Below are 24,443 nucleotides of genomic sequence, written 5' to 3' on the forward strand. Positions count from 1 at the left end.
GGAAAATTCACTATCATCCTAAGATGTTTCTATAACGCTGTCCAGACTGCCATTCAGTACCACGAAGGACAGACCACAAGACATCAAGAAAATCAACAAACAGTTTACCAGTATCAGGAATTTTATTTATTATATGTATATAATTTTGTTTCTTTGTTAATTGTTTAATTCATAATACCCATAGAATATACATAGACGATAACCCTCAATAGCTCATCTCTCTGACAACCTACTCATATGGCATATCATCTTCATTCAAAAGAATAATGGGGAAAAATAGGTTCGATAAAGAGTGAAAACACTGCCAGTTATAGCACACCCATAAGAGAAACGAGAAATAAAAACATTTATACCAAAAAAAAAAAAAAGATACAACTCCCTTATGTGAAAAAAAGACCACCACTAACAACGATAGCAATAATAAGAACAGCCATTTAAAAAGGACATTATTTAGAAACTGACTATGCATTTTTTTCTTCATGTATTGTGTGCATATGTGCTGTGTTTTGTGTGCAAGGATATGTGTATGCGTGTGTCTGTGAAAAAGTGAGTGATTGCGTATTGCAAAACATGGTCCCGTTGGTTCATTCGCATTGTTCTCCGTTGAGACTGGCGGTCAGTTGGGTCTGTCGCTGGTGTGTGTGAGTGTGTGTGTGTGTGTGTGTGTGTGTGTGTGGAGGGGGGGGGGGGGGGGGGTAAAAAGGGGTTGGGGGGGATAGTAAAGCAGCTTTTGGTCAGAGAACCACAGACAGTCACAAGTATCCAAACATGCAGATAGAAATAACGGGAAAGCCTCTGGAGTGCGTTTCAAAAAGATAAACACACAGACGCAGAGGAACACATACATACTGCCGATTGGAGTAGTGTCTGCTGTCAACCACAGACTATACAGACACACAATAAAACAGCGCGGACCAGGGTGGTCCACTGCAAATGTGTGTTAAGACACTTGACACGCACACACTCAATAAAAAGTGTGACGGGCTCCAGTGAGCTTCCATGAAAAATCTGCCCAGAAAAGCAAGCAGATTAAAGAGGGAGGAAAGAGAACAAATTGAAGTAAGTGCAAAAGAGTAGGCTGATGTCTTTTACTTAAGACTAAAACAGCTGAAAAAAATAAAATAAAAAACAGAAGGGGGAAAAGTTTGGTTAGCGTGGCAAAGTGCAGGTGCGCTGATTGAGAAACATGATTGACTCAAGTAACCCCTCTTCCCCAAACATAACTGACAGATGTCACTCAAGCAATGCTCCTCCACTTTAAAATCAGATCTGCTTTCATTTCTAGCCATGATTGGGGATGGAACAGTAATCATTGAGGGAGGGGGGAGGAGGAGGAAACAAAAACAATTTACAGCAGGAAATAAGAGTAAAAGAAATTAGTAAGCAAATGGCAGCCAACCTGGGATGTGGTTTGGTAGGTCTCGGCCAATCAGAAGCGAGATAAAAGGGTGGTGGGTGGGACCTGAGGGAGAAAGCCCTTTGAGTAAAGCATGGCTGGTAATTGGGGTGTGTGGAATGGATGATACTGCCCATATCCACTGATCGATCAGAGGTGCGTTCAGTTCGCTTTAACATTTGCTACGTTGCGCAACAGTTTGTACTGACTGACACGTTTCCCAAAAATATTCTTGAACAGACAGGCACGTTTGCTCATAACTGACAGCGTTTTTAAAGGGCAGTAGCCATGCTGATAGCGTTCCCCAACAGCATTGTGTCAGTTCAATTGAACGTTCCAGGACGTAAAAACTTCCTGAACACAGCCCTGGACTCATACTTACTCTCCGCCTCCTCTAATGGCCAAACATACGGATTAGGAGAGGCTAAACTGATCCCAGATCTTTAAGTAGGGCCTTTTCTACCATGAATAGAGGCTTATAGCTTCTGAGGGGCTAAGGATGTGCTACGGTAAAATGAAGCGGTCCACTGTTAGATGTGAGTGGAAAATGTGACAGCAATGCGTTAAGCTCTGAGCGAAGCCCACCATGAAACACGGCACATTAGAAGGAAACAAAGAGCAAAAATCAGCCACTAATTACCTAGACACCGTAACCGTGGCAACCATTATCGGTTTAACAAGCGTAAAGTAAATATCAGTCGTATATCTGCTGATTCTGCCTGCCACCCTCCACAACTAAATAGAGTATTTACAAATCACTGTCCTCCCTGAAACAATACCAGACACATGAAGGGAGGAGAGAGGGGAATGGCAAATTGGCAGACAGAAGAAATTTGAATTTTCTAATATGGTGGCAGATTTGTTTTGGGAGAAGAGAAACATACTATAGGCACCCCTCTTCAAAAAAAGATTGCAGTTTTTCCTTAACCTCCCATTTAAGGACCGGTGAGGGTCTGTGGCATGTCGCTGATCGGTGTTAGTGAGTCAGAGACTAGCACAGAGAATAGGGAAATCACATCAGAATTTCTAAGATGTGGGGTAATCATGCCTGTTCTAGGCCATGTATTTCTATCTGAAAACTCTGACGTCCTCTTTGAATAAGTGAGGGTGGAGATAAACCAGCTGTGGGTTACAGTACAAAGACGATTCAAGCCATTCCTCATCTCTCCATCCCACTCTACCTTTGCCACTTTGGTACACTTCAAGAATGAATGCGTGTTCATTTAGATTAACAACATACATATTTCTAAACAAAAAGAAAAAAATATAAAACCACCAACATGCCGTTAAAACATAGAATGTTTGTTTATCAAGTAAAGAATGTCTAGAAATCAATGTTCCAAAAAAACAAAACAATTCTCTCAAATATAAACTTCAAAACATACAAATACGACTCCTGACTGTTCATAAAACATTCAAATAACGGCGGACAAACCAAACCTCCACAAGATCACTCAAACAAAACCATTTATATGTACACATCTAACTTGCACCTGTCTATCTTTTCTTTCTCTTTTTTTTTCTCAAACAATAATTCCATGGAGCAAGACAGACAGTTAAGGTGTAGGTTAATACAGTAACACATACTGTGACTAGTGAGAAAGAGATGGAAAGAACACCGATTTACTGAGAGGGAAAAAAGAGAAAGGGCTCACAGGGACAAGAGTGGTAGTTGGTCAGATTAAGTTCTTGCTTTTTAAACAGTACACTCCGCGCAGAAAGCAGTAAAAGAGAAAGAGGGAAGAGTCTCCTTGATGGTGGTTAAAATGAGCGCAGAAGTACTTAAAGGAAATATCCACCCAAAACCATTAATTCCTACAATTTACAGTGTTAAATAACACTAAATGTGAGAACAATATTTTTTGTGAACACATTTAAAATTGTTGTTATAATAAGGTTGGTAGCAACATGTGAAAATCTTGTGGGAAATCTGTTGCAGCTCAAATCGACAACAAAATCCACAATGCAATGCTCTCTCTATGGACCGGCTGGCAAGCTAGCTACACAATAATGCCAGAGTCAATATCAGCATGTGAAATAGTTAGTTGTAAAATTGCACTCTCACCATGTTTAACCTAGTATGACATAAGCAATAGCACCATGAAATGCACCATGGACTAAAGAGGCAGACAAATAGGAGAAATGTGGTGGGACCCTCTGTTTAATTACACATTTCTCAAAGTAGGAATATCGCAAAAAATATGATCAATGGCTCATTCGAGAGAAATATGACATGTATGATAAGACGTTTTTGCGACCTAAAAGTCGAATTCCTATTAACTTCCAGTGTAGTGAGAGCAACTTCATTGCAATGCTACCACACACCATCCAAATTTCTGCCTGTTTGAATGGCAATAACTCAGATACACATGAAACAAAACTCAGGAATCAATAGAACATTGCTGAGATGCACAAAAACAATAACATTCAGAATGGGTGAATCTTTCCTTTAAGTAGACAACAGTCCCCCCCACCAAAAAAACAGCTTCCCCGCAAAAGAAATACAAAAAAAAACTTTAAAATGTACATGTTTCTGGTCCTTTTTTTTTGTATGCTGTATATGTTTTTTTTGTTTTTGTAGCTTGTCGTTTGGAGTCTCCGTGTGGCTTTGTCACTCGTCTTCAAAGCTGAAACAGATATGAACAGGAGATGAAAATGACAAGACAAAAATCACATCTAAAAGCGTTGCAGAATGCCCACCTCTCTTTTTCAAAGCTCTAGTAATTGTTATGGAGTGAGGTGAGTGTATGTATGCGTGTGTACCTCTATGTCTCAGGAGCCCTGGTAGGTGGCCTGGAAGCGGAACGTCTCCTCAAAGATGAGCTCCTTCAGCTTCTCCTTAGGCAGGTCATCCAGCTCCATGGTGAAGGTGAACGGCTCCTCTGCTACAGGCTACACACACAAAGAAAATACTACACTGAACAAAAATATAAAAAACGCAACATGTAAAGTTGGTCCCGTGTTTCATGACCTGAAATGAAAGAGCCCAGAATTTTTCATACTCACAAAAAGCTTATTTCTTTCAAATGTTGACATCCCTATTAGTGAGCATTTCTCCTTTGCCGAGATAAACCACCCACCTGACAGGTGTGGCATATTAAGAAGCTGATTACACAGCATGATCATTACACAGGAGCACCTTGTGATGGGGACAATAAAAGGCCCCTATAAAATGTGCAGTTGTCACAACACAATGCCACAGATGTTTCAAGTTGAGGGAGGTTGCAATTGGCGTGCTGCCTGCAGGAATGTCCATCAGAGCTGTTGCCAGAGATTTGAATGTTAATTTCTCTACCACAAGCCACCTGCATCATTTTAGAGAATTTGGCAGAATGTCCAACCGTCCACAACTGCAGACCACGTGTAACCATGCCAGCCCAGTACCTCCCCAGCCGGTTTCTTCAACAGCGGAATCATCTGAAACCAGCCAACCGGGCAGCTGAGGAAACTGTGGGTTTGCACAAGGGAAGAATTTCTGCACAAATTGTCAGAAACAGTCTCAAGGAAGCTCCTCCGTGTGCTCATTGTCCTCAACTGCATCTTGACCTGACTGCAGTTTGGTGTAGTAACCGAGTTCAGTGGGCAACTGCTCACCTTCGATGGCCACTGACACAGTGGAGAAGTGTGCTCTTCACTGATGAATCCCGGTTTCAACTGTACTGGGCAGATGGCAGACAGTATGGTGTTGTATGGGCAAGCGGTTTGCTGATTTTAATTTTGTGAACTGAGAGCCCCATGTTGGCAGTGGGGTTTTGGCATGGGCAAGCAAAAGCTACGAACACAAATGCATTTTATCGATGGCAATTTGAATACAAAGAGATACTGTGTCAAGATCCTGAGGCCCATTGTCATGCCATTCGTCCGCCGCCATCACCTCATGTTTCAGCATGATAATGCACAGCCAAGTCGCAAGGATCGGTACACAATTCCTGGAAGCTGAAAATGTCCCAGTTCTTCCACAGCCTGCACACTCACTAGACATGTCACCCATTGAGCATGTTTGGGATGCTCACAGCGTGTTCCAGTTCCTGCCAAAGTCCAGCAACTTCTCACAGCCATTGAAGAGCAGTGGGACAATATTCCACAGGCCACAATCAACAGCCTCATCAACTTTATGCAAAGGAGATGTCGCGCTGAATGAGGCAAATGGTGAGCACACCAGGTACTGACTGGTTTTCTGATCCATGCCCCTACTTGTCTTTTTATTTAGTGTGTCAGATGCATATCTGTATTCCCAGCCATGCGAAATCCATAGATTAGGGCCTAATTAGCTTATTTCAATCGACTGATTTCCTTAAATGAACTGTAACTCAGTAAAATCTTTGAAATTGTTGCATGTTGCGTTTATACACTGAACAAAACTATCAATGCAACATGTAAAGTGTTGGTCCCATGTTTCATGAGCTGAAATAAAAGATCACAGAAATGTTCCATACGTACAAAAAATGTATTTCTCTAATATTTTGTTCACAAATTTGTTTGCATTCCTGTTAGTTAACATTTCTCGTTTCCCAAGATAATCCATCCACCCGGTGGGGCATATCAGGAAGCATGATAATTACACAGGTGCACCTTGTGCTGGGGACAATAAAAGGCCACTAAAATATGCAGTTGTGTCACAATGCCACAGATGTCTCAAGTTGATGGAGCGTGCAATTGGCATGCTGACTGCAGGAATGTCCGCCAGAGCTGTTGACAGAGAATTTAATGTTCATTTCTCTACCATATAAGACACCTCTGTCGTTTTAGAGAATTTGGCAGTACGTCCAACTGGCCTCAACTGCAGACCACACCAGCCCAGAACCTCTACATCCGGCTTCTTCACCTGCAGGATTGTCAGAGCAGCCACCCGGACAGCTGATGAAACTGAGGAGTATTTCTGTCTGTAATAACGCACTATTGCGGGGCGGAAAAAGTCATTTTGATTGGCTGGGACTGGTTCCCCAGTGGGCGGGCCTATGTCCTGCCCAGTCATGTGAAATCCATAGATCAGGGCCTAATACATTAATCATTTGGCTGATTTCCTTATACGAACTGTAACTCGAAGTCATTGAAATTGTTGCATTTATATTTTTTGTTCAGTATATTTTGTTAAGTGTAATAACAGTATACAACAACTCCTAACACCTTAGGGCGCTTTCACATATGATCCTGGAGCGTTTGGCACCCTGATCCGTAGGGATGCAACGATTCACCGATAAACATTTGAATCGGCGACTGATGCGTAAGATCCAACTGCATCGGTCCACAGACCCCAAACTGATTCAAAAATGCAGCATGCACCGGTCAGAAAATCGTTTCAAAAGTTAAGACTTGGCGATTCACATTTGTTTGGTGCTCATATTACTTTCTACCTTCTGAAAATCTAATTGTGTGACAACTGATGCGTCTTCTGTGTCAAACTAACAACCCTAGGGAATATCAGTAGCTACAGGTGTAACGGTACATATATTCGTACCGAACCGTTCAGTACAGGGACCTCGGTTCGGTCCGCACTGTGAACCCGAATAAATCAATTTAAGAAAATACAAACACTAGGCCTGTAGGCTATGCCTACGTTACGTTGTATGCCTCCAGTAAATCTGAGCTGAAAGAAAACAAACATTTCAAGCTATTCCGTTGAAACAACTAGATCCTACGTGAACATTGAAATCAAAAATAACATCTCAACTGGTGCATTTCAAACTGTCCTTTTTGTGATGCGCAGCTGGGACCTAATTTTGTACAATGGCGAGTGGTGGGGTCGATAAACCAGGAGGATTCTCCATCGTTTTCAAATCTCCAGTTGGGGAAAATATTGGCTTCCCAGTAGATTATAATGGCAATGGACTGAGTATGTTGCCACTGCTCAAATACAATAGCCTATGCAGCTGCCAACACCTCAAACAGTGTGGTGCAGAAGGCGCAACAGCGCCTCCTCAACATCAGGAGGCTGAAGAAATTTGGCTTGGCCCCTAAGACCTTAACAAAACTTTTACAGATGCAGCATTGAGAGCATCCTGTCGGACTGGATCCACGCCTGGTACTAAGCCACTGTAACTAGCCGGCTACCACGGTTACTCAACCCTGCACCTTGGAGGATGCTGCCCTGTGTACAGACATGGAGTCACTGGTCACTTTAATAATGTTTGGATACTGTTTTACTCATTTCATATGTACAGTGCCGTGCGAAAGTATTCGGCCCCCTTGAACTTTGCGACCTTTTGCCACATTTCAGGCTTCAAACATAAAGATATAAAACTGTATTTTTTTGTGAAGAATCAACAACAAGTGGGACACAATCATGAAGTGGAACGACATTTATTGGATATTTCAAACTTTTTTAACAAATCAAAAACTGAAAAATTGGGCGTGCAAAATTATTCAGCCCCTTTACTTTCAGTGCAGCAAACTCTCTCCAGAAGTTCAGTGAGGATCTCTGAATGATCCAATATTGACCTAAATGACTAATGATGATAAATACAATCCACCTGTGTGTAATCAAGTCTCCGTATAAATGCACCTGCACTGTGATAGTCTCAGAGGACCGTTAAAAGCGCAGAGAGCATCATGAAGATCAAGGAACACACCAGGCAGGTCCGAGATACTGTTGTGAAGAAGTTTAAAGCCGGATTTGGATACAAAAATATTTCCCAAGCGTTAAACAACCCAAGGAGCACTGTGCAAGCGATAATATTGAAATGGAAGGAGTATCAGACCACTGCAAATCTACCAAGACCTGGCCGTCCCTCTAAACTTTCAGCTCATACAAGGAGAAGACTGATCAGAGATGCAGCCAAGAGGCCCATGATCACTCTGAATGAACTGCAGAGATCTACAGCTGAGGTGGGAGACTCTGTCCATAGGACAACAATCAGTCGTATGTTGCACAAATCTGGCCTTTATGGAAGAGTGGCAAGAAAGCCATTTCTTAAAGATATCCATAAAAAGTGTCGTTTAAAGTTTGCCACAAGCCACACCAAACATGTGGAAGAAGGTGCTCTGGTCAGATGAAACCAAAATTGAACTTTTTGGCAACAATGCAAAATGTTATGTTTGGCGTAAAAGCAACACAGCTGAACACACCATCCCCACTGTCAAACATGGTGGTGGCAGCATCATGGTTTGGGCCTGCTTTTCTTCAGCAGGGACAGGGAAGATGGTTAAAATTGATGGGAAGATGGATGGAGCCAAATACAGGACCATTCTGGAAGAAAACCTGATGGAGTCTGCAAAAGACCTGAGACTGGGACGGAGATATGTCTTCCAACAAGACAATGATCCAAAACATAAAGCAAAATCTACAATGGAATGGTTCAAAAATAAACATATCCAGGTGTTAGAATGGCCAAGTCAAAGTCCAGACCTGAATCCAATCGAGAATCTGTGGAAAGAACTGACAACTGCTGTTCACAAATGCTCTCCATCCAACCTCACTGAGCTCGAGCTGTTTTGCAAGGAGGAATGGGAAAAAAATTTCAGTCTCTCGATGTGCAAAACTGATAGAGACATACCCCAAGCGACTTACAGCTGTAATCGCAGCAAAATGTGGCGCTACAAAGTATTAACTTAAGGGGGCTGAATAATTTTGCACGCCCAATTTTTCAGTTTTTGATTTGTTAAAAAAGTTTGAAATATCCAATAAATGTCGTTCCACTTCATGATTGTGTCCCACTTGTTGTTGATTCTTCACAAAAAAATACAGTTTTATATCTTTATGTTTGAAGCCTGAAATGTGGCAAAAGGTCGCAAAGTTCAAGGGGGCCGAATACTTTCGCAAGGCACTGTATATACTGTATTCTAGGTAATGCCATCCTACTTAACTATTGCTGTCATACACATGTATACACACACACACACGTGTATGCATATATACATACACACACACACACGTCTATCCTATGTATTCTACAAATATACTAAATATTCTACCCACACTGCCCATAAAGTCTATACATACCATCACATACATACACACTCTGGACTCAGACATTGCTCGTCCTAATATTTCTAAATTCCATCATTTTACTTTTAGACGTGTGTATCGTTGTGAATTGTTAGATATTACTGCACTGTTGGAGCTAAAAACAAGCATTTCACTACACCTGCAATAACATCTGCTAAATGTGTATGACAACAATAAAATTGGATTTGATTTTGACAGGCCAATATCACCCCAGTATTCCTACCACTGGAGCAAGACGGAAACGGAAAAAGAAAGATGAAAATGAATTAAATAAACACCTTGGTCTCCCCTCTGCATTCAAACAGCCCTTCGCAGCTGATTCTGACCGGGCCAAAGACATGACAAGAGCGACAAGTATGTTTACAGCCACGGATATGAGTCCATTCTCAGTGGTTGAGAAGAATAGGGTGTTTTCAGCACCTTTTGAACATTCTTGCACCACATTATGAACTTCACCCCCTCGCACCCATTTCAGCAAACAAGTAATACCCACTCTATATAAGCAAGCTGAAGTCGAAGTTGTCAATTAATTATCCAATGCACCTTGTGTTACACTTCCTACATACTATATGGACGGACTGCCAGGGCTAGAGAGCTCCCTAGCAGTGACAGTCCATCACATTAGCCCAGAGTGGGATATGAGAAGTACCGTGCTAGTGTGGGTTTTGTGAACTGTCACACGCCTAGTCAAACTGCGCACTGTGCCCAGTCATGTAAAATGTGGTCTATTTTTTAGGTGTTGTGAAAGCAAAAAACATTTTGTTGTATTCTCAAATGCTTCAGGAAACTGAACCAGGGTAAAGAATTTCATGTGAAAAGGGACTTAAGATGGTTTCTGGACAGGGCACCTGAGTATGTGAGGGCGGGCTGCTGCAGTCATACCTCGTCAGTGGGGTCGTAGTACTGCTCCAGATAGGGATGAGCCAGGGCCTCCTCTACCGTGATGCGCTTGATAGGGTTAAAGGTCAACATGCGGCCCAGCAGGTCCAGAGCTGGAGGGAGGAGAGGACGGAGAGACGGGGTGTTGTTAAAATGTCTCGAACAGTCATTCTGATTCCCATGTAAAAGCCTTTTGAGTTACTAAAATAACACCTTTATTTGTTTTGGATAGAAATACTCAACATTTGAGATTAAAATGAAACTCCCCCCTCTCATGGCTAACTACCAGGAAGTTTGAAAAGACAGGCTGAGTGAGTGGGGAGCTTACATTCATGAATTCACCTTGACTGACAGCTCTTTGTAACACTTACGTCAATCAACTTGGATGCAGTGAGCAGTGTCGCAGTAAAATAATCTCAAGGCTAATTTTGTGATACACAAAGCAACTCATGAAAAACATGATTTTTACTGTTCATGACCTTTAAACGGATAGTTCTTTCCAAACTCAATGGATCACCCATAAATACCACAATCCCACATGAAAGGGAAGGAGTCACCTAATGTGACCATTTTAACTAGGTTGAAGTCTACTTGGTGAACCAAAGCTCACACCTGAGTTGGAGAACAGGGACCGCTAGTGAAGCTGGGAAAAGGGAAAGTGTGAGGGTGTGTATGCATGGTAAAGCTTGCAAATGTATTTGAAATCTGAATGGCTGCTATTTGTGTGTGTTAACGTGTGAATGTGTGTGTGTGCATGCGTGAAAAAAAATTATTATTATTTTTTTTTTTGCCTTTCCTGCACTAAACATTGCACTGACTTTGTTGATTGTTGCATTATTGAGGAACAGTTTTACTTAATATGACGGTCTTACCTAGTGACCCTAAGATAAATGCACTAAGTCACTCTGGGTAAGATAAATGACTATAATGTAATGTAATAATGTGTGTGTGTTCTACCCTTGCTGTCCGCCTTGGGGAACAGCTTGTTCCAAGGGATCTTGGGTTTCTCAGGCAGAGACTGCAGGTAGTTCCTGGCCTTCATGTTGATGATGCAGTTCAGGTCATCCGGAGTGGGAGAGCCAAGGATGCCTGCACAACCAATCACACACTTTACACCTGGGTCCTGTTCAGTAGGACACAATGTAGCAAACAGTTGAAATGCTTTGAAAATGGAAACTAAAAATGTGACGTTTGGTCACACAACACAATGCCACAGATGTCTCATGTTGAGGGACCGTGCAATTGGCATGCTGACTGCAGGAATGTCCACCAGAGCTGTTGCTGGAGAATTTAATGTTAATTTCTCTACCGTGTCGTTTTAGAGAATTTGACAGTACGTCCAACCGGCCTCACAACTGCAGACCATGTGGAACCATGCCAGCCCAGGATATTCAAATTCGACTTCCTCACCTGCAGGATCATCTGATCATGGGTTTGCACAACCAAAGAATTTCTGCACAAACTGTCAAAAACCTTCTCAGGGAAGGTCATCAAGCGTCATCACTAGGGTCTTGACCTGACCGCAGTTCAGCGTCGTAACCGAATTCAGTGGGCAAATGCTCACCTTTGATGGCCACTGGCACGCTGGAGAAGTGTGCTCTTCACCGATGAATCCCGGTTTCAACTGTACCGGGCAGATGGCAGACAGAGTCTATGGCGTCGTGTGGGCCAGCGGTTTGCTGATGTCAACAGAGTGCTCCATGGTGGCGGTGGGGTTATGGTATGGGCAGGCATAAGCTACACACAACGAACACAAGCTGAAAATATCCCAGCTCTTCCATGGCCTGCACACTCACCAGACATGTCACCCACTGAGCATGTTAGGGATACTCACAGCGTGTTCCAGTTCCTGCCAATATCCAGCAACTTCACACAGCCATTGAAGAGCAGTGGGACAACATTCCACAGGCCACAATCAACAGCCTCATCAACTTTATGCAAAGGAGATGTCACACTGCATGAGTCAAACAGTGTTCACACCAGATACTGACTGGTTTTCTGATCCATGCGCTTAACTTTTTTGTAAGGTATCAACAGATGCATATCTGTATTCCCAGTCATGTGAAATCCATAGATTAGGGGCTAATGAATGCATTTCAAATGACTGATTTCAATATATGAAAGTTAACTCAGAATCTTTGAAATTGTTGCATGTGGAGTTGATATTTTTGTTCAGTGTTTATAGCCAGTTCAGGTAAGTCCACCCTTCTCACAGACAGAAGCCAAAGTCAAGGACATTTCCAAAAGGTATTTCGAAAAAGAGCATACAGCAACTCGTGCAAAAAGTTTGAGCGAGGGTCACACCCTACTCCCTTTATAGTGCACTACTTTTGACTAGGGCCCATAAGGCTCTGGTCAAAAGAAGTGCACTAGCTAGGGATTAGGCTGCCATTTGCGTCACAACATGTCTCTCTCACCCAGTATGTGGTTGAGCTGGTCCAGGTAATGCTTCCCAGGGAAGATGGGCCTGTTGGACAGCATCTCAGCCAGGATGCAGCCCACTGACCAGATATCAATGGACTTGGAGTAGCCCTGAACAACACACACAGAGATAGTATGAATGTGAATTCATGTGTTTGTACTATCAAATAACTAGGAGTAGGCCTGACAGAGAAAACATGGTCCACAGACATGGAATCAATGCACAGTCCACACACACCTTGGAGTTGAGCATGATCTCGGGGGCCCTGTACCAGCGCGTAGCCACGTACTCTGTCAGGAAGCCTGTGTGGTCATGCTCTGGGTCAGCTATCCGTGCCAGCCCAAAGTCACAGATCTGACAGAGGAGGGTCGTTAAAATACAGAGAAGCATGCAGAAACATACAAAATGCTTCCACTTAAGAAACGTTCTGGAATAGAATCAGCTGAATAAATACGGGCCTGTTTACGTCAGCAAATCCCCACTAAGCCCTCTTCTGGTTATTGAGTAGATCATTATCTTCACACAATGGACCCTACCCATTGGTCCACGGTTAGATTTCCCCACTCCCTTATGGTTATGATTGGGTGATAGCTAGTGTAACCATGGGCGTATTCATAAGTGTCTCAGAGAAAAAGTGCTGATCTAGGATCAGGTGCCTCCTGTCCATTAATTGACAAGGCAAAACTGACCATAGAACAGCACTTGTACTCTGAAACCCTTTATAAATATTGGCCCTGATCTTAGATTGATGGATACGGGGTACCTAACTGTGCCTTGAGGTCACAGTTGGAGTAAGTAGTAGTAGTACTGGAGTTATTGTGTTTGGGGTTAGCAGTATTATAGATATAGCGTTAGTATTAGTATTCTGGTTATTATTACCTTGAGGTCACAGGTGGTGTTGATGAGCAGGTTAGAGGGCTTGAGGTCACGGTGCAGCACATTGGCAGAGTGGATGTACTTCAGGCCTCTCAGGATCTGGTACAGGAAGTAGCAGGTATGGTCGTTGCTCAACATCTGAGTCTTCAGGAGCTTGTACAAGTCTGTCTCCATCAGGTCCTGCACTATGTAGCTGGGAAACAAGAGGCTAAGGAGCCTAACAAACAGAGGGACCAAATCATAATCCTAACCCATGTAATTCTGTTAGATCTAAGCTTGTAAAGGTCTGTCTCCATGAGGTTCAGCACTATACAGCTGGGAACCAGCAGGGGGTGCCATTCAAAGGCACAAAAAATGACAGTTACGGGCACTACGGGCCAACAACCACATATCCATTTGAACATGCCCGTAACCAATTCCATGTATTAAGTGTGAATTTCTTTTTAGTTTTAGAAAGCATAAAGGCCTTCACACCCATTGTAATATCGCGTATCCCACCCCGGTATTGCTAACATTTACTTCGGCACAGGTCCATTGAATTTGTTTATTTTCCATAGCATGGAATTATAACGTTGTATCAACCTTTGTTTTCGTCAACCTAGGAACAAGGAAATACTGCACTCATGCAAAACATTCAGGGACTGTACGTTATTTATAATGAGGGATACTTGGAGAAAATCAGACCTCTGAAATTAAAATAGATGGCCATCCCTTCAGTAAAATATATTTGCACCCGACCCTCCCTGAACACTTACAAAAAGTGGCCCTCCCCTATACACAAAATAATAATTCAACTAAGTGGATAGCAGAGGATATGCATAACGTTTACCCTAACTCCTAAGACAGACCAGAGCCTTAGATATGCCGTTTTTGAAAGTGTTTTTTGTTTTGTAAGCGTTACATAGAAAGATAGCAATTTTGATAGTGCGCAGGGCTGCTGACCAGAAGGTTGTGGGTTCGCAGACCACCGCAGACAAGGGTAGGGGTGAAAATACCCACTTTATAATAAATGCATTGCATAAATCTATCATGGTATTTGCGGGTCTGAGAAAAAAATAGCCTTCGATAAACCCATTTCATGCAAGTCATTTTACATGACTGGAGACAAGCAGAATATATTTTTAATACCACACCAGAGCATGAGCTGAGTGGAGCCATGCTTGCGTAATTTTGCAGTGAGTGGAAAGGATGTAAAAAAAAAAATTTTTTAAATTCAAAGAGCGTTGGCCTTCTCTCCCAATCCAATTTCGATCAGGGTACTGTTGAAATCTGGGCATGCTCTACCCAGCATATTTCAGTTCCTATATCACTATTATTTTAATTACGTCTATTCTGTTGTATTTATTTAGCCGACCACACCACTAATAATGCGCAGAGATCACGCACAGTGAGCCAGCCAGTTTCACCATTTGCCTCTGTCTCTGATTCAGATGGGTTGGGTTAAATGCAGAAGACACATTTCAGTTGAATGCATTCAGATGTACAACTGACTAGGTATCCCCCCTTTCCCTTCCCTTTCTGGGTGAAAGAATACACGTCCCTCATGCACTCGATGCGGCGGGCCCTCAGGATGTCGTTGATGCCGATGATGTTCTCATGGCGGAACCGCAGCAGGATCTTGATCTCCCTCAGGGTGCGCTGACAGTACGTCTGGTGCTCAAACGGACTGATCTTCTTAATGGCCACGCGAGAATCCGTCATGCCGTCATGGGCCGAGCTGGGTGGGGTGGAGGTGAGATAGGATGGGGGGGGGGGGGGGGGGGGGGGGGGGGGGGGGGTAGAGAGTGATGGGCAAGAGAGGGCTCCAGTTACAACCAGCACAATAAGCCCAGCACATTGCATGACACGGCAGTTCTTTATAATAGTGACACCTGAGCATGAGCACAATGAGACAACTAACTAAGAGGAACCATTGCAGAAGAGGGGCTCATATTGAATTATTGAAGTTTGGCTATATTTAACAACGGAGCAAATATAACTGTCAAGGAAATTTACAAGTTAAAATAAATATTCCATCTATAGACCATTTTGATTACATTCAGAGTGTGGTGTGTATGCTATGGTGTGCCCTAGGTAGTTGTGCATTTGGTCACAAATGTCAAGTATGAAATAATGGTGTAACACTTTACCTTGCCAATGTTTAGATAACTTGGATAAGGCAGGAAGTGCTTGCCATGACACGCAAGGCAAAACTTGCTTCGTTGACATGACATGCAGTATCAGTTTATCTACCTCTGGTAGGTGGTAGATAAACTGTTGATACTGCATATAGCTGGAGCTGTGAAGTGTGATTTCCTTTACCATAAAAGGATCAATGAAAACATCTGCAATCGAGCTAAACGCAATCTTTGATCTTGCGTAAACAATTCTCACACCTTGTGCACCGTGCAACATTGCAAAGAAAACCTCGCGAGACATTTTCTACAAGAAAACAAGTGGTATCGTCAGTGATTAACTAACCAACGAACTATTTAGTTAGCTACCGGTAACTAACTAGGTAGTAACAGTTGGCCCATCAAAAAACGACTCATGCGGTGTGAACGATGAACTGTTTATACTGTATCAAGATTACAAAGACCTGCGCAATCACTTCCTCCCACTTCCTGTATTGAAAAAGAATTTGGCAGCCTCATAATAACCACGCCTATTAGCGACTTAGCTAGTTAGGTGGCTAATTGTAAGATAACGTTGTTAGCTAGCAAGTTAGCCTGAGCTGCGGTTATAATATAGCTAGTTAGTTTGCAAACTAGCTAGATAGCTAGCGTTGTTTGCTACAAAATGACGTATAAACTAGATTTTTCATTTTATGCTATTGTGAACATTACTGGGATACACTAGGTGGGCATCAGGACATACTAAAACCACAATGCGTAGCTAGCCAGTAGCGAATTACCTACTAACCTAACTAATGTAGCTAGCTAGCTAAGTGAGCCAAACGCTGGCAATCTGTTGCTAACTAGCCAGTTATCTACGTAGAAATAGTTTATCACTACCAGTGGTAACGTTAAGTGCAATTGAATACACAAGGGTATGCGCAGAATTGTGCGTTTACAGCCAGATGGTTGTTATTATGTCAATTAATAGGCGATATGAGGAGGCAGTGAGCTCGCCAACGCCTTCAGACGAAGCTTAGTTGGCTTGTTTTTTTATACTGAAGTCAACATTTTTACGGCGAACATCGTGTATTTTCTCTTACCAAACCATTCCATAGGCCCCTTCCCCGATGTACGAGAGGTTGACATAGCGGGGGCCAACGTCAAAGTTCTGCCCCTTTACCACCTCCAACACGGGCTTTATCCCCGCAGCTCCAGTCGCTCCCTCGGGCGCAACAGCCCCGGCGGCACCAGTATTCGAGCCTGTGGCTCCAGCCACCGCAGCACTGTTGCTCGAATCCGCCATGACTCAATCTATAAATCTACTATTTTCAGTCAATATTTGGGAGGGGGCCTAGCGCAACTCAAAAATTGACTTCAGGTTGATAGAAAGGTTAAAAAATATTTCCTTGGTTTGTTTCGTTGACGGATGAAGACGAGTCGTTCAGGGCCCCCCTCCAGAGTGTGTAAATGGATTCGTTTCTAAATTCTTCTTCGTAGTCTTCTTTGCTCTGGACTTTCAGCAGCGTTTGACATCCAAACTGTGACGCAATACTGCCACCATCTGGATGGCAGGCTGAATAGAAAAATGTCAACTAAACCCAAATAAAAGTGATCCAATGTGATGTTGATTGTGATAACAAACTTTATTTTCCTCACACTCAGGACATGTTTAATTTATTTTTACCACACAATTTAAATTTGAGTACTTTAGCAGACACTCTTATCCAGAGCGACTTCCAATTATTGCATTCATCTAGTGTGGCACAGCAGTCTAAGGCACTACATTTCAGTGCTAGAGATGTCACTACAGACCCTGGTTCAACCCAGCAGTGGTGGAAAAAGTACCCAATTGTCGTACTTGAGGAAAAGTATAGATACCTTAATAGAAATTTGTAAAATTTCAATAAAATACTGCTTGTCTAAAAGTATACAGTTCTAAATATACTTAAGCATCAAAAGTAAATGTGATTTCTAAAATATACTTAAGTATGAAAAGTAGAAGTATTCATCATTTTTAATTCCTTCTTTTAAGCAAAGCAGATGGCACCTTTTTCTTGTTTTTAAAATGTATGCATAGCCAGGGGCACACTCCAACACTCAGACATCATTTACAACAGATGCATTTGTGTTTAGTGAGTCCGTCAGATCAGAGGCTGAAGGGATGAACATGTGTTGTCTTGATAAGAGTGTGAATTGGACAATTTTCTTGTCCTGCTAAGCATTCAAAATGTAAGGAGTACTTTTGGGTGTCAGGTTAAATGTCTGGAGTAAAAAGTACATTATACATACCCAGTAATAATAAAAAGTACATTATACATACCCAGTAATAATAAAAAGTACATTATACATACCCAGTAATAATAAAAAGTACATTATACATACCCAGTAATAATAAAAAGTACATTATACATACCCAGTAATAATAAAAAGTACATTATACATACCCAGTAATAATAAAAAGTACATTATACATACCCAGTAATAATAAAAAGTACATTATACATACCCAGTAATAATAAAATCCTCATTGTTACCTACAATATGGAAACTTAAAACTTTGCAAAAGTGAAATTGTTTATTTTGTTTATGTTATGCAGGGATGCACACATAAACACATGTGCGTGTACCCACACGAGCACGTGAGCACAAACACACCTGAAGAATCCTGCTGGGGAGAAGTGGAAGCAAATGGGTCTTCATCCTCATGCTCAGGCAACATTTGTGAAGACACCTGTGTGACTGAGGAAGTGGATGGCTCCTCATCCTGAGGCTCTGAGATCATTTCTGAAGAGGCCTGTGTGGCTGGGGAGGTAATGGCTCCTCATCCTGGCCAGTGCCAGAGGGTGCTCCAAAATATTTCAGAAGTGCCCCTGAATTTCCATTGAAATACAGTATATGAGTCTGACTACCTACATACATTTGTTGCACAATTAAATATACATGTCATTATGCACAATTTATCAAACTTACAGAATAGGAACCAAATGAACCATTTAACCACCTTGGCTAATTCTAGACATAAGACACCCCAAAATACTCAAAATATCGCAAAAGATACAAAATATAAGCATAATATAGACGTATTTTAAGTTAGCCTACAGCATGGGAAATTCCTCTTAATGAGCTCAGGACCTAGTCAATAGTCACAGAAAACCTTTATGATGTCACCTCAATGAAAATTAACCAAATCAATAATGTGCTAGTTAGGTTGTAATTGTTTTTGCTGCAGGCCACACACATTATCATGATGCAACTGTGTGTAATTATCTCCAATGTTATGTAAACTAGTTGGACAGAAAACTATATTGCCGCCCTATGTGTAATAGCATAGCAAGCAACATAGCAACATAGGCTAACAGACATAAGTGTTATACTAGCCTATTTCATTACATGCATAATATTATACTCATAAAGAGATGACATAGCTGCATATCTTTTATCTTTTGTGTGTTTTTCCTCTTCTTCTTTCCAGTGCAGACTGGTTTTATATTATTCTTAACAATCTTGCACAAACCAGAACAGAAATGCAACAATATGTCTGTGAAACTATATATTCACAGTATTATGAATGAATTGTGGTTTCATTTGGTAGCATTTCGTAGTGTGATTGATTTTACCACTTGCCTTAGTAGTGTAGAAAGTTAGAGGTGCGCTATTTGATAGATTCCTGCGCTCCCCCTACCTCGGGCTTCCAGTGGGGAGACCTGAGATCAACCAACCCCCACCCCTCTCCCTATCTCGTACCTCTGAGTGGGAGACCTTCCCAGGCAGTAGCTTGCCTAGCTCACAAACTAGAATCAGGACGCCCACTCCGACAAGGTTAATTGACCCACAGTCCTACACAGTGACATGATATCATTGTCGTGACAAGCAAATGAGCGATAGAAAACCGATCGAGCACCATTTTGGGGCGGCATTTGTCACCACCATTTTGGGGCAGCATGTAGCCTAGTGGTTAGAGCATTGGGCCAGTATCCAAAAGGTTGCTAGATCAAATTCCTGAGCTGTCAAGGTAAAACTCTGTCATTCTGCCCCTGAACAAGGCAGCCTGTTCCTTGGCTGTAATTGTAAATAAGAATTTGTTCTTAACTGACTTTCCTAGTTAAATAAAATGCTTTTTTTTGTGCCGCTGCCCTGGGCGGCTGCCCGTGTCGCTCATACCTAAATATGCCACTGGTGGATAGGATAACCAACCGACGTTCCCTCTAAATCTAAACTGCTGCGTGCCGGTGCACGCAGTTGTTCAGAGAATGCGGCGCAGCTCGCACGGGACTGCCACGCAGAAATATTAGCCCACCGAGAGAAGCAAGATATTTAATTTCACTCAACTTTCTAGAGCAGTGGTCCTTAACCGGTGACCGACTGGTCAATCTCCAAGGCATTCCTAGTCGATCGCCAAACATTTCTGTAAAAAAATTAACTATAATGACTCCACCTTCACTTCTCCTCAGCCCGTCGGGGAGTTGCAGCGATGAGACAATTTCGATATTAAGGAGGAGCCTTGTGTGTTCCTTTTTTGTTGTTGTTTTTTTGTTGTTGTCAGGGCTGTTGGTGGTAGATGCACCCGATTCAGCTGCCATGCGCGCCAGCTATGCGAACTGTTACCATTTTGAAACCATTTCATATGTCTAGAGTCTAGACTGAGGTACAAACTCTGCATTCCCGGCGGGCCCAGAAAGCAAATTAAGCGCACTGTTGGTTCCGCGAGTTAATCAGCGGGCTCAGATGACCGTTTTTGCAGTGATGTAGCAGGCATTAAAGAAAGCTACAGGAAAATTGATATATATATATATATATATATATATATATATATATATATATAATTGACATTTCAAAACGTTCAAAACCATGACTAGGGAGAGGCTGTCAACGAATACAGCAAAGAGATGCTGGTTTTATGAGTGAGTTCATGTTTGAGTTCATGTGAGTTCATGTTTACGCAACACTTTGTATTCAACACATGTATCAGCCATATAATGCGAGTTCTTCCCATTTTCACTCAGCGCTATAACAAGTCCTGCAGAAGTAATACACTAGTAGGGAAGTGTATCTATAGGCGTGCGTTGTTGTTGTTATTATGAGCGACTTGGATCCTTTTTTAATATCGAGGAATATTTAACTTTCTCTGTTCATAGGAGTAACAACATGAGACAGAAATAATGGGGTGCAACTCGAGATTTGCTATCTGGAAGATGGTGTCCCTTTTTGGTAGTGAGAGCAGAGGGATGTTGAGAGGTGGACCCACAGTCTGCTGCTCTCTCCCTCCGCTGAGACGGAACATAAGATGCAGGCATCATCATCAGCCCAATAAAATAAAAAGCAAAATATTTAAATGTATGCTCACTCAGCTGTGCTTCACCTTTTTCCTCAAGACAGATCTTCCAAAGGTGGGGGAGTGTCAATCTTTACAAAGGATCACTTTCAGTGCTTGGTTGTCTCCACCAAATCTGTCCACAAACCATTTAATTTCCTGGTTTTAAGCATTAAACTTTCAAATAGCTCTTTGCTGACTGTTGCTGGGTGCTGTTGTCCTCCATCAGCACCGGCTTGTATCCTACCTGGCCTAAGCTCTCCCCTGGCCCCTTACACTAAGTCTGAATTTGTCCTACTAGGTGACCTAAACTGGCTATCGTTCAGGCAAATGGGAAATAAGTGCACTCAGGCTATCTGGAAGGCCAAAGTTAGTAACTTTAAGGAGCAGTTCTCTCTGTGGGTCTAACCCCAAGAAGTTCCGGAAAATGGTTAAAGACCTGTAGAATAAACCCTCCTCACAGCTGCCCATGTCCCTTAATGTTGAGGATGTAGTTATTACTGACAAGAAGCACATGGCTGAACTATTTAATCACCACTTTATTAAATCATGATTCCTATTTGACTCAGCCATGCCTCCTTGCCCATCCAACATTTCCTAATCTCCCACCCCTTCTAATGCGACTATCCCAGATGCTCCTCCCTCTTTTTCCCCTGCCCCGCTACAAAGTTTCTCCCCGCAGGCAGTCACTGAGTCCAAGGTGCTAAAGGAACTCTTTAAACTTGACCCCCAAAAAACATCTGGGTCAGATAGTTGAGACCCTTTCTTCTTTAAGGTTGCTGCCCCTATCATCGCCAAGCCTATCTCAAACCTTTCTTTTCTTGGGAGGTTCCCATTGCTTAGAAGGCAGCTACATTTCGTCCTTTATTCAGGGAGATCAAGCTGATCCTAACTGTTATAGGCCTAGTTCTATTTTGCCCTGTTTATCAAAAGTGTTGGAAAAACTTGTCAATAATCAACTGACTGGCTTTCTTGATGTCTATAGTATTATCTTGGCTATGCAATCTGGTTTCCGCTCAGGTTATGGATGTGTCACTGCAACCTTAAAGGTCCTCAATGATGTCACCATTGCCCTTGATTCTAAGGAATTTTGTGCTGCTATTTTTATTGACTTGGTCAAAGCTTTTGATACAGTAGAACATTCCATTCTTGTGGGCCGGCCAGGATTAGTGGTGTCTCTGAGGGGTCTTTGGCCTGGTTTGCTAACTACCTCTCTCAAAGAGTGCAGTGTATAAAGTCAGAAAATCTGCTGTCTCAGCCACTGCCTGTCACCAAAGGAGTACCCCAAGGCTCGATCCTAGGCCCCACGCTCTTCTCAATTTACATCGACAACATAGCTCAGGCAGTAGGAAGCTCTCTCACCCATTTATATGCAGATGATACAGTCTTTTACTCAGCTGGATCCTCCCCGGATTTTCTGTTAAATGCTCTACAACAAAGCTTTCTTAGTGTCCAAAAAGCTTTCTATACCCTTAACCGTGTTCTGAACACCTCCAAAACAAAGGTCATGTGATTTGGTAAGAAGAATGCCCCTCTTCCCACAGGTGTTAATACTACTTCTGATGGTTTAGACCTTGAGGTAGTCACCTCATACAAGTATTTGGGAGTATGGCTAGACAGTACACTGTCATTCTCTCAGCACATATCCAAGCTGCAGGCTAAAGTTAAATCTAGACTCGGTTTCCTCTATTGTAATCACTCCTCTTTCACCCCAGCTGCCAAAATAACTCTGATTCAGATGACCATCCTACCATGCTAGATTACGGAGACATCATTTATAGATTGGCAGGTAAGGGTGCTCTCAAGCGGCTAATCATGGCCTCTAAACCTTCAAGCTGCATACTGGACCCTATTCCAACTAAACTACTGAAAGAGCTGCTTCCTGTGCTTGGCCCTCCTATGTTGAACATAATAAACGGCTCTCTATCCACCGGATGTGTACCAAACTCACTAAAAGTGGCAGTAATAAAGCCTCTCTTGAAAAAGCCAAACCTTGACCCAGAAAATATAAAAAACTATCGGCCTATATCGAATCTTCCATTCCTCTCAAAAATTTTAGAAAAGGCTGTTGCGCAACAACTCACTGCCTTCCTGAAGACAAACAATGTATACGAAATGCTTCAGTCTGGTTTTAGACCCCATCATAGCACTGAGACGGCACTTGTGAAGGTGGTAAATGACATTTTAATGGCATCGGACCGAGGCTCTGCATCTGTCCTCGTGCTCCTAGACCTTAGTGCTGCTTTTGATACCATCGATCACCACATTCTTTTGGAGAGATTGGAAACCCAAATTGGTCTACACGGACAAGTTCTGGCCTGGTTTAGATCTTATCTGTCGGAAAGATATCAGTTTGTCTCTGTGAATGGTCTGTCCTCTGACAAATCAACTGTAAATTTCGGTGTTCCTCAAGGTTCCGTTTTAGGACCACTATTGTTTTCACTATATATTTTACCTCTTGGGGATGTTATTCGAAAACATAATGTTAACTTTCACTGCTATGCGGATGACACACAGCTGTACATTTCAATTAAACATGGTGAAGCCCCAAAATTGCCCTTGCTAGAAGAATGTGTTTCAGACTTAAGGAAGTGGATGGCTGCAAACTTTCTACTTTTAAACTCGGACAAAACAGAGATGCTTGTTCTAGGTCCCAAGAAACAAAGAGATCTTCTGTTGAATCTGACAATTAATCTTAATGGTTGTACAGTCGTCTCAAATAAAACTGTGAAGGACCTCGGCGTTACTCTGGACCCTGATCTCTCTTTTGAAGAACATATCAAGACCATTTCAAGGACAGCTTTTTTCCATCTACGTAACATTGCAAAAATCAGGAACTTTCTGTCCAAAAATGATGCAGAAAAATTAATCCATGCTTTTGTCACTTCCAGGTTAGACTACTGCAATGCTCTACTTTCCGGCTACCCGGATAAAGCACTAAATAAACTTCAGTTAGTGCTAAATACGGCTGCTAGAATCCTGACTAGAACCAAAAAATTTGATCATATTACTCCAGTGCTAGCCTCTCTACACTGGCTTCCTGTCAAAGCAAGGGCTGATTTCAAGGTTTTACTGCTAACCTACAAAGCATTACATGGGCTTGCTCCTATCTATCTCTCTGATTTGGTCCTGCCGTACATACCTACACGTACGCTACGGTCACAAGACGCAGGCCTCCTAATTGTCCCTAGAATTTTTAAGCAAACAGCTGGAGGCAGGGCTTTCTCCTATAGAGCTCCATTTTTATGGAACGGTCTGCCTACCCATGTCAGAGACGCAAACTCGGTCTCAACCTTTAAGTCTCTACTGAAGACTCATCTCTTCAGTGGGTCATATGATTGAGTGTAGTCTGGCCCAGGAGTGGGAGGGTGAACGGAAAGGCTCTGGAGCAACGAACCACCCTTGCTGTCTCTGCCTGGCCGGTTCCCCTCTTTCCACTGGGATTCTCTGCCTCTAACCCTATTACAGGGGCTGAGTCACTGGCTTTACTGGGGCTCTCTCATGCCGTCCCTGGAGGA

General features: G+C 42.4%; 1 protein-coding gene across 1 annotated transcript; it reads right to left on the bottom strand.

Annotated features, from left to right (window-relative positions):
• Positions 1-103: 103 nt before the first annotated feature.
• LOC110539092 (mitogen-activated protein kinase 1) lies at positions 104-17,095 on the bottom strand. The gene is made up of 9 exons (XM_036937960.2): positions 16,715-17,095; positions 15,053-15,235; positions 13,522-13,711; positions 12,880-12,996; positions 12,638-12,752; positions 11,178-11,309; positions 10,224-10,333; positions 4,160-4,288; positions 104-4,023 (listed from the first exon to the last, which is right to left on the bottom strand). The coding sequence occupies exons 1-8, from the start codon at positions 16,915-16,917 to the stop codon at positions 4,169-4,171; spliced, it is 1,170 nt and encodes a 389-aa protein (XP_036793855.1). The 5' UTR covers positions 16,918-17,095; the 3' UTR covers positions 104-4,023; positions 4,160-4,168.
• Between the last annotated feature and the right edge of the window lie 7,348 nt (positions 17,096-24,443).

Source organism: Oncorhynchus mykiss, chromosome 12, assembly GCF_057628025.1.
Source record: "Oncorhynchus mykiss isolate SJ-2025 chromosome 12, ASM5762802v1, whole genome shotgun sequence".
Classification (NCBI taxonomy): domain Eukaryota; kingdom Metazoa; phylum Chordata; class Actinopteri; order Salmoniformes; family Salmonidae; genus Oncorhynchus; species Oncorhynchus mykiss.

What these genes read in the sequence shown, in the direction of transcription:
- LOC110539092 (XM_036937960.2), bottom strand. Translation starts at nt 16,917, where the DNA reads ATGGCGGATTCGAGCAACAGTGCTGCGGTGGCTGGAGCCACAGGCTCG. An exon ending in ATCGAGTGCATGAGGGACGT is followed by an intron (nt 13,712 to 15,052) that starts GTATTCTTTCAC and finishes CTTGTTTCCCAG; the next exon opens with CTACATAGTGCAGGACCTGA. An exon ending in ACTACGACCCCACTGACGAG is followed by an intron (nt 4,289 to 10,223) that starts GTATGACTGCAG and finishes TTGTGTGTGTAG; the next exon opens with CCTGTAGCAGAGGAGCCGTT.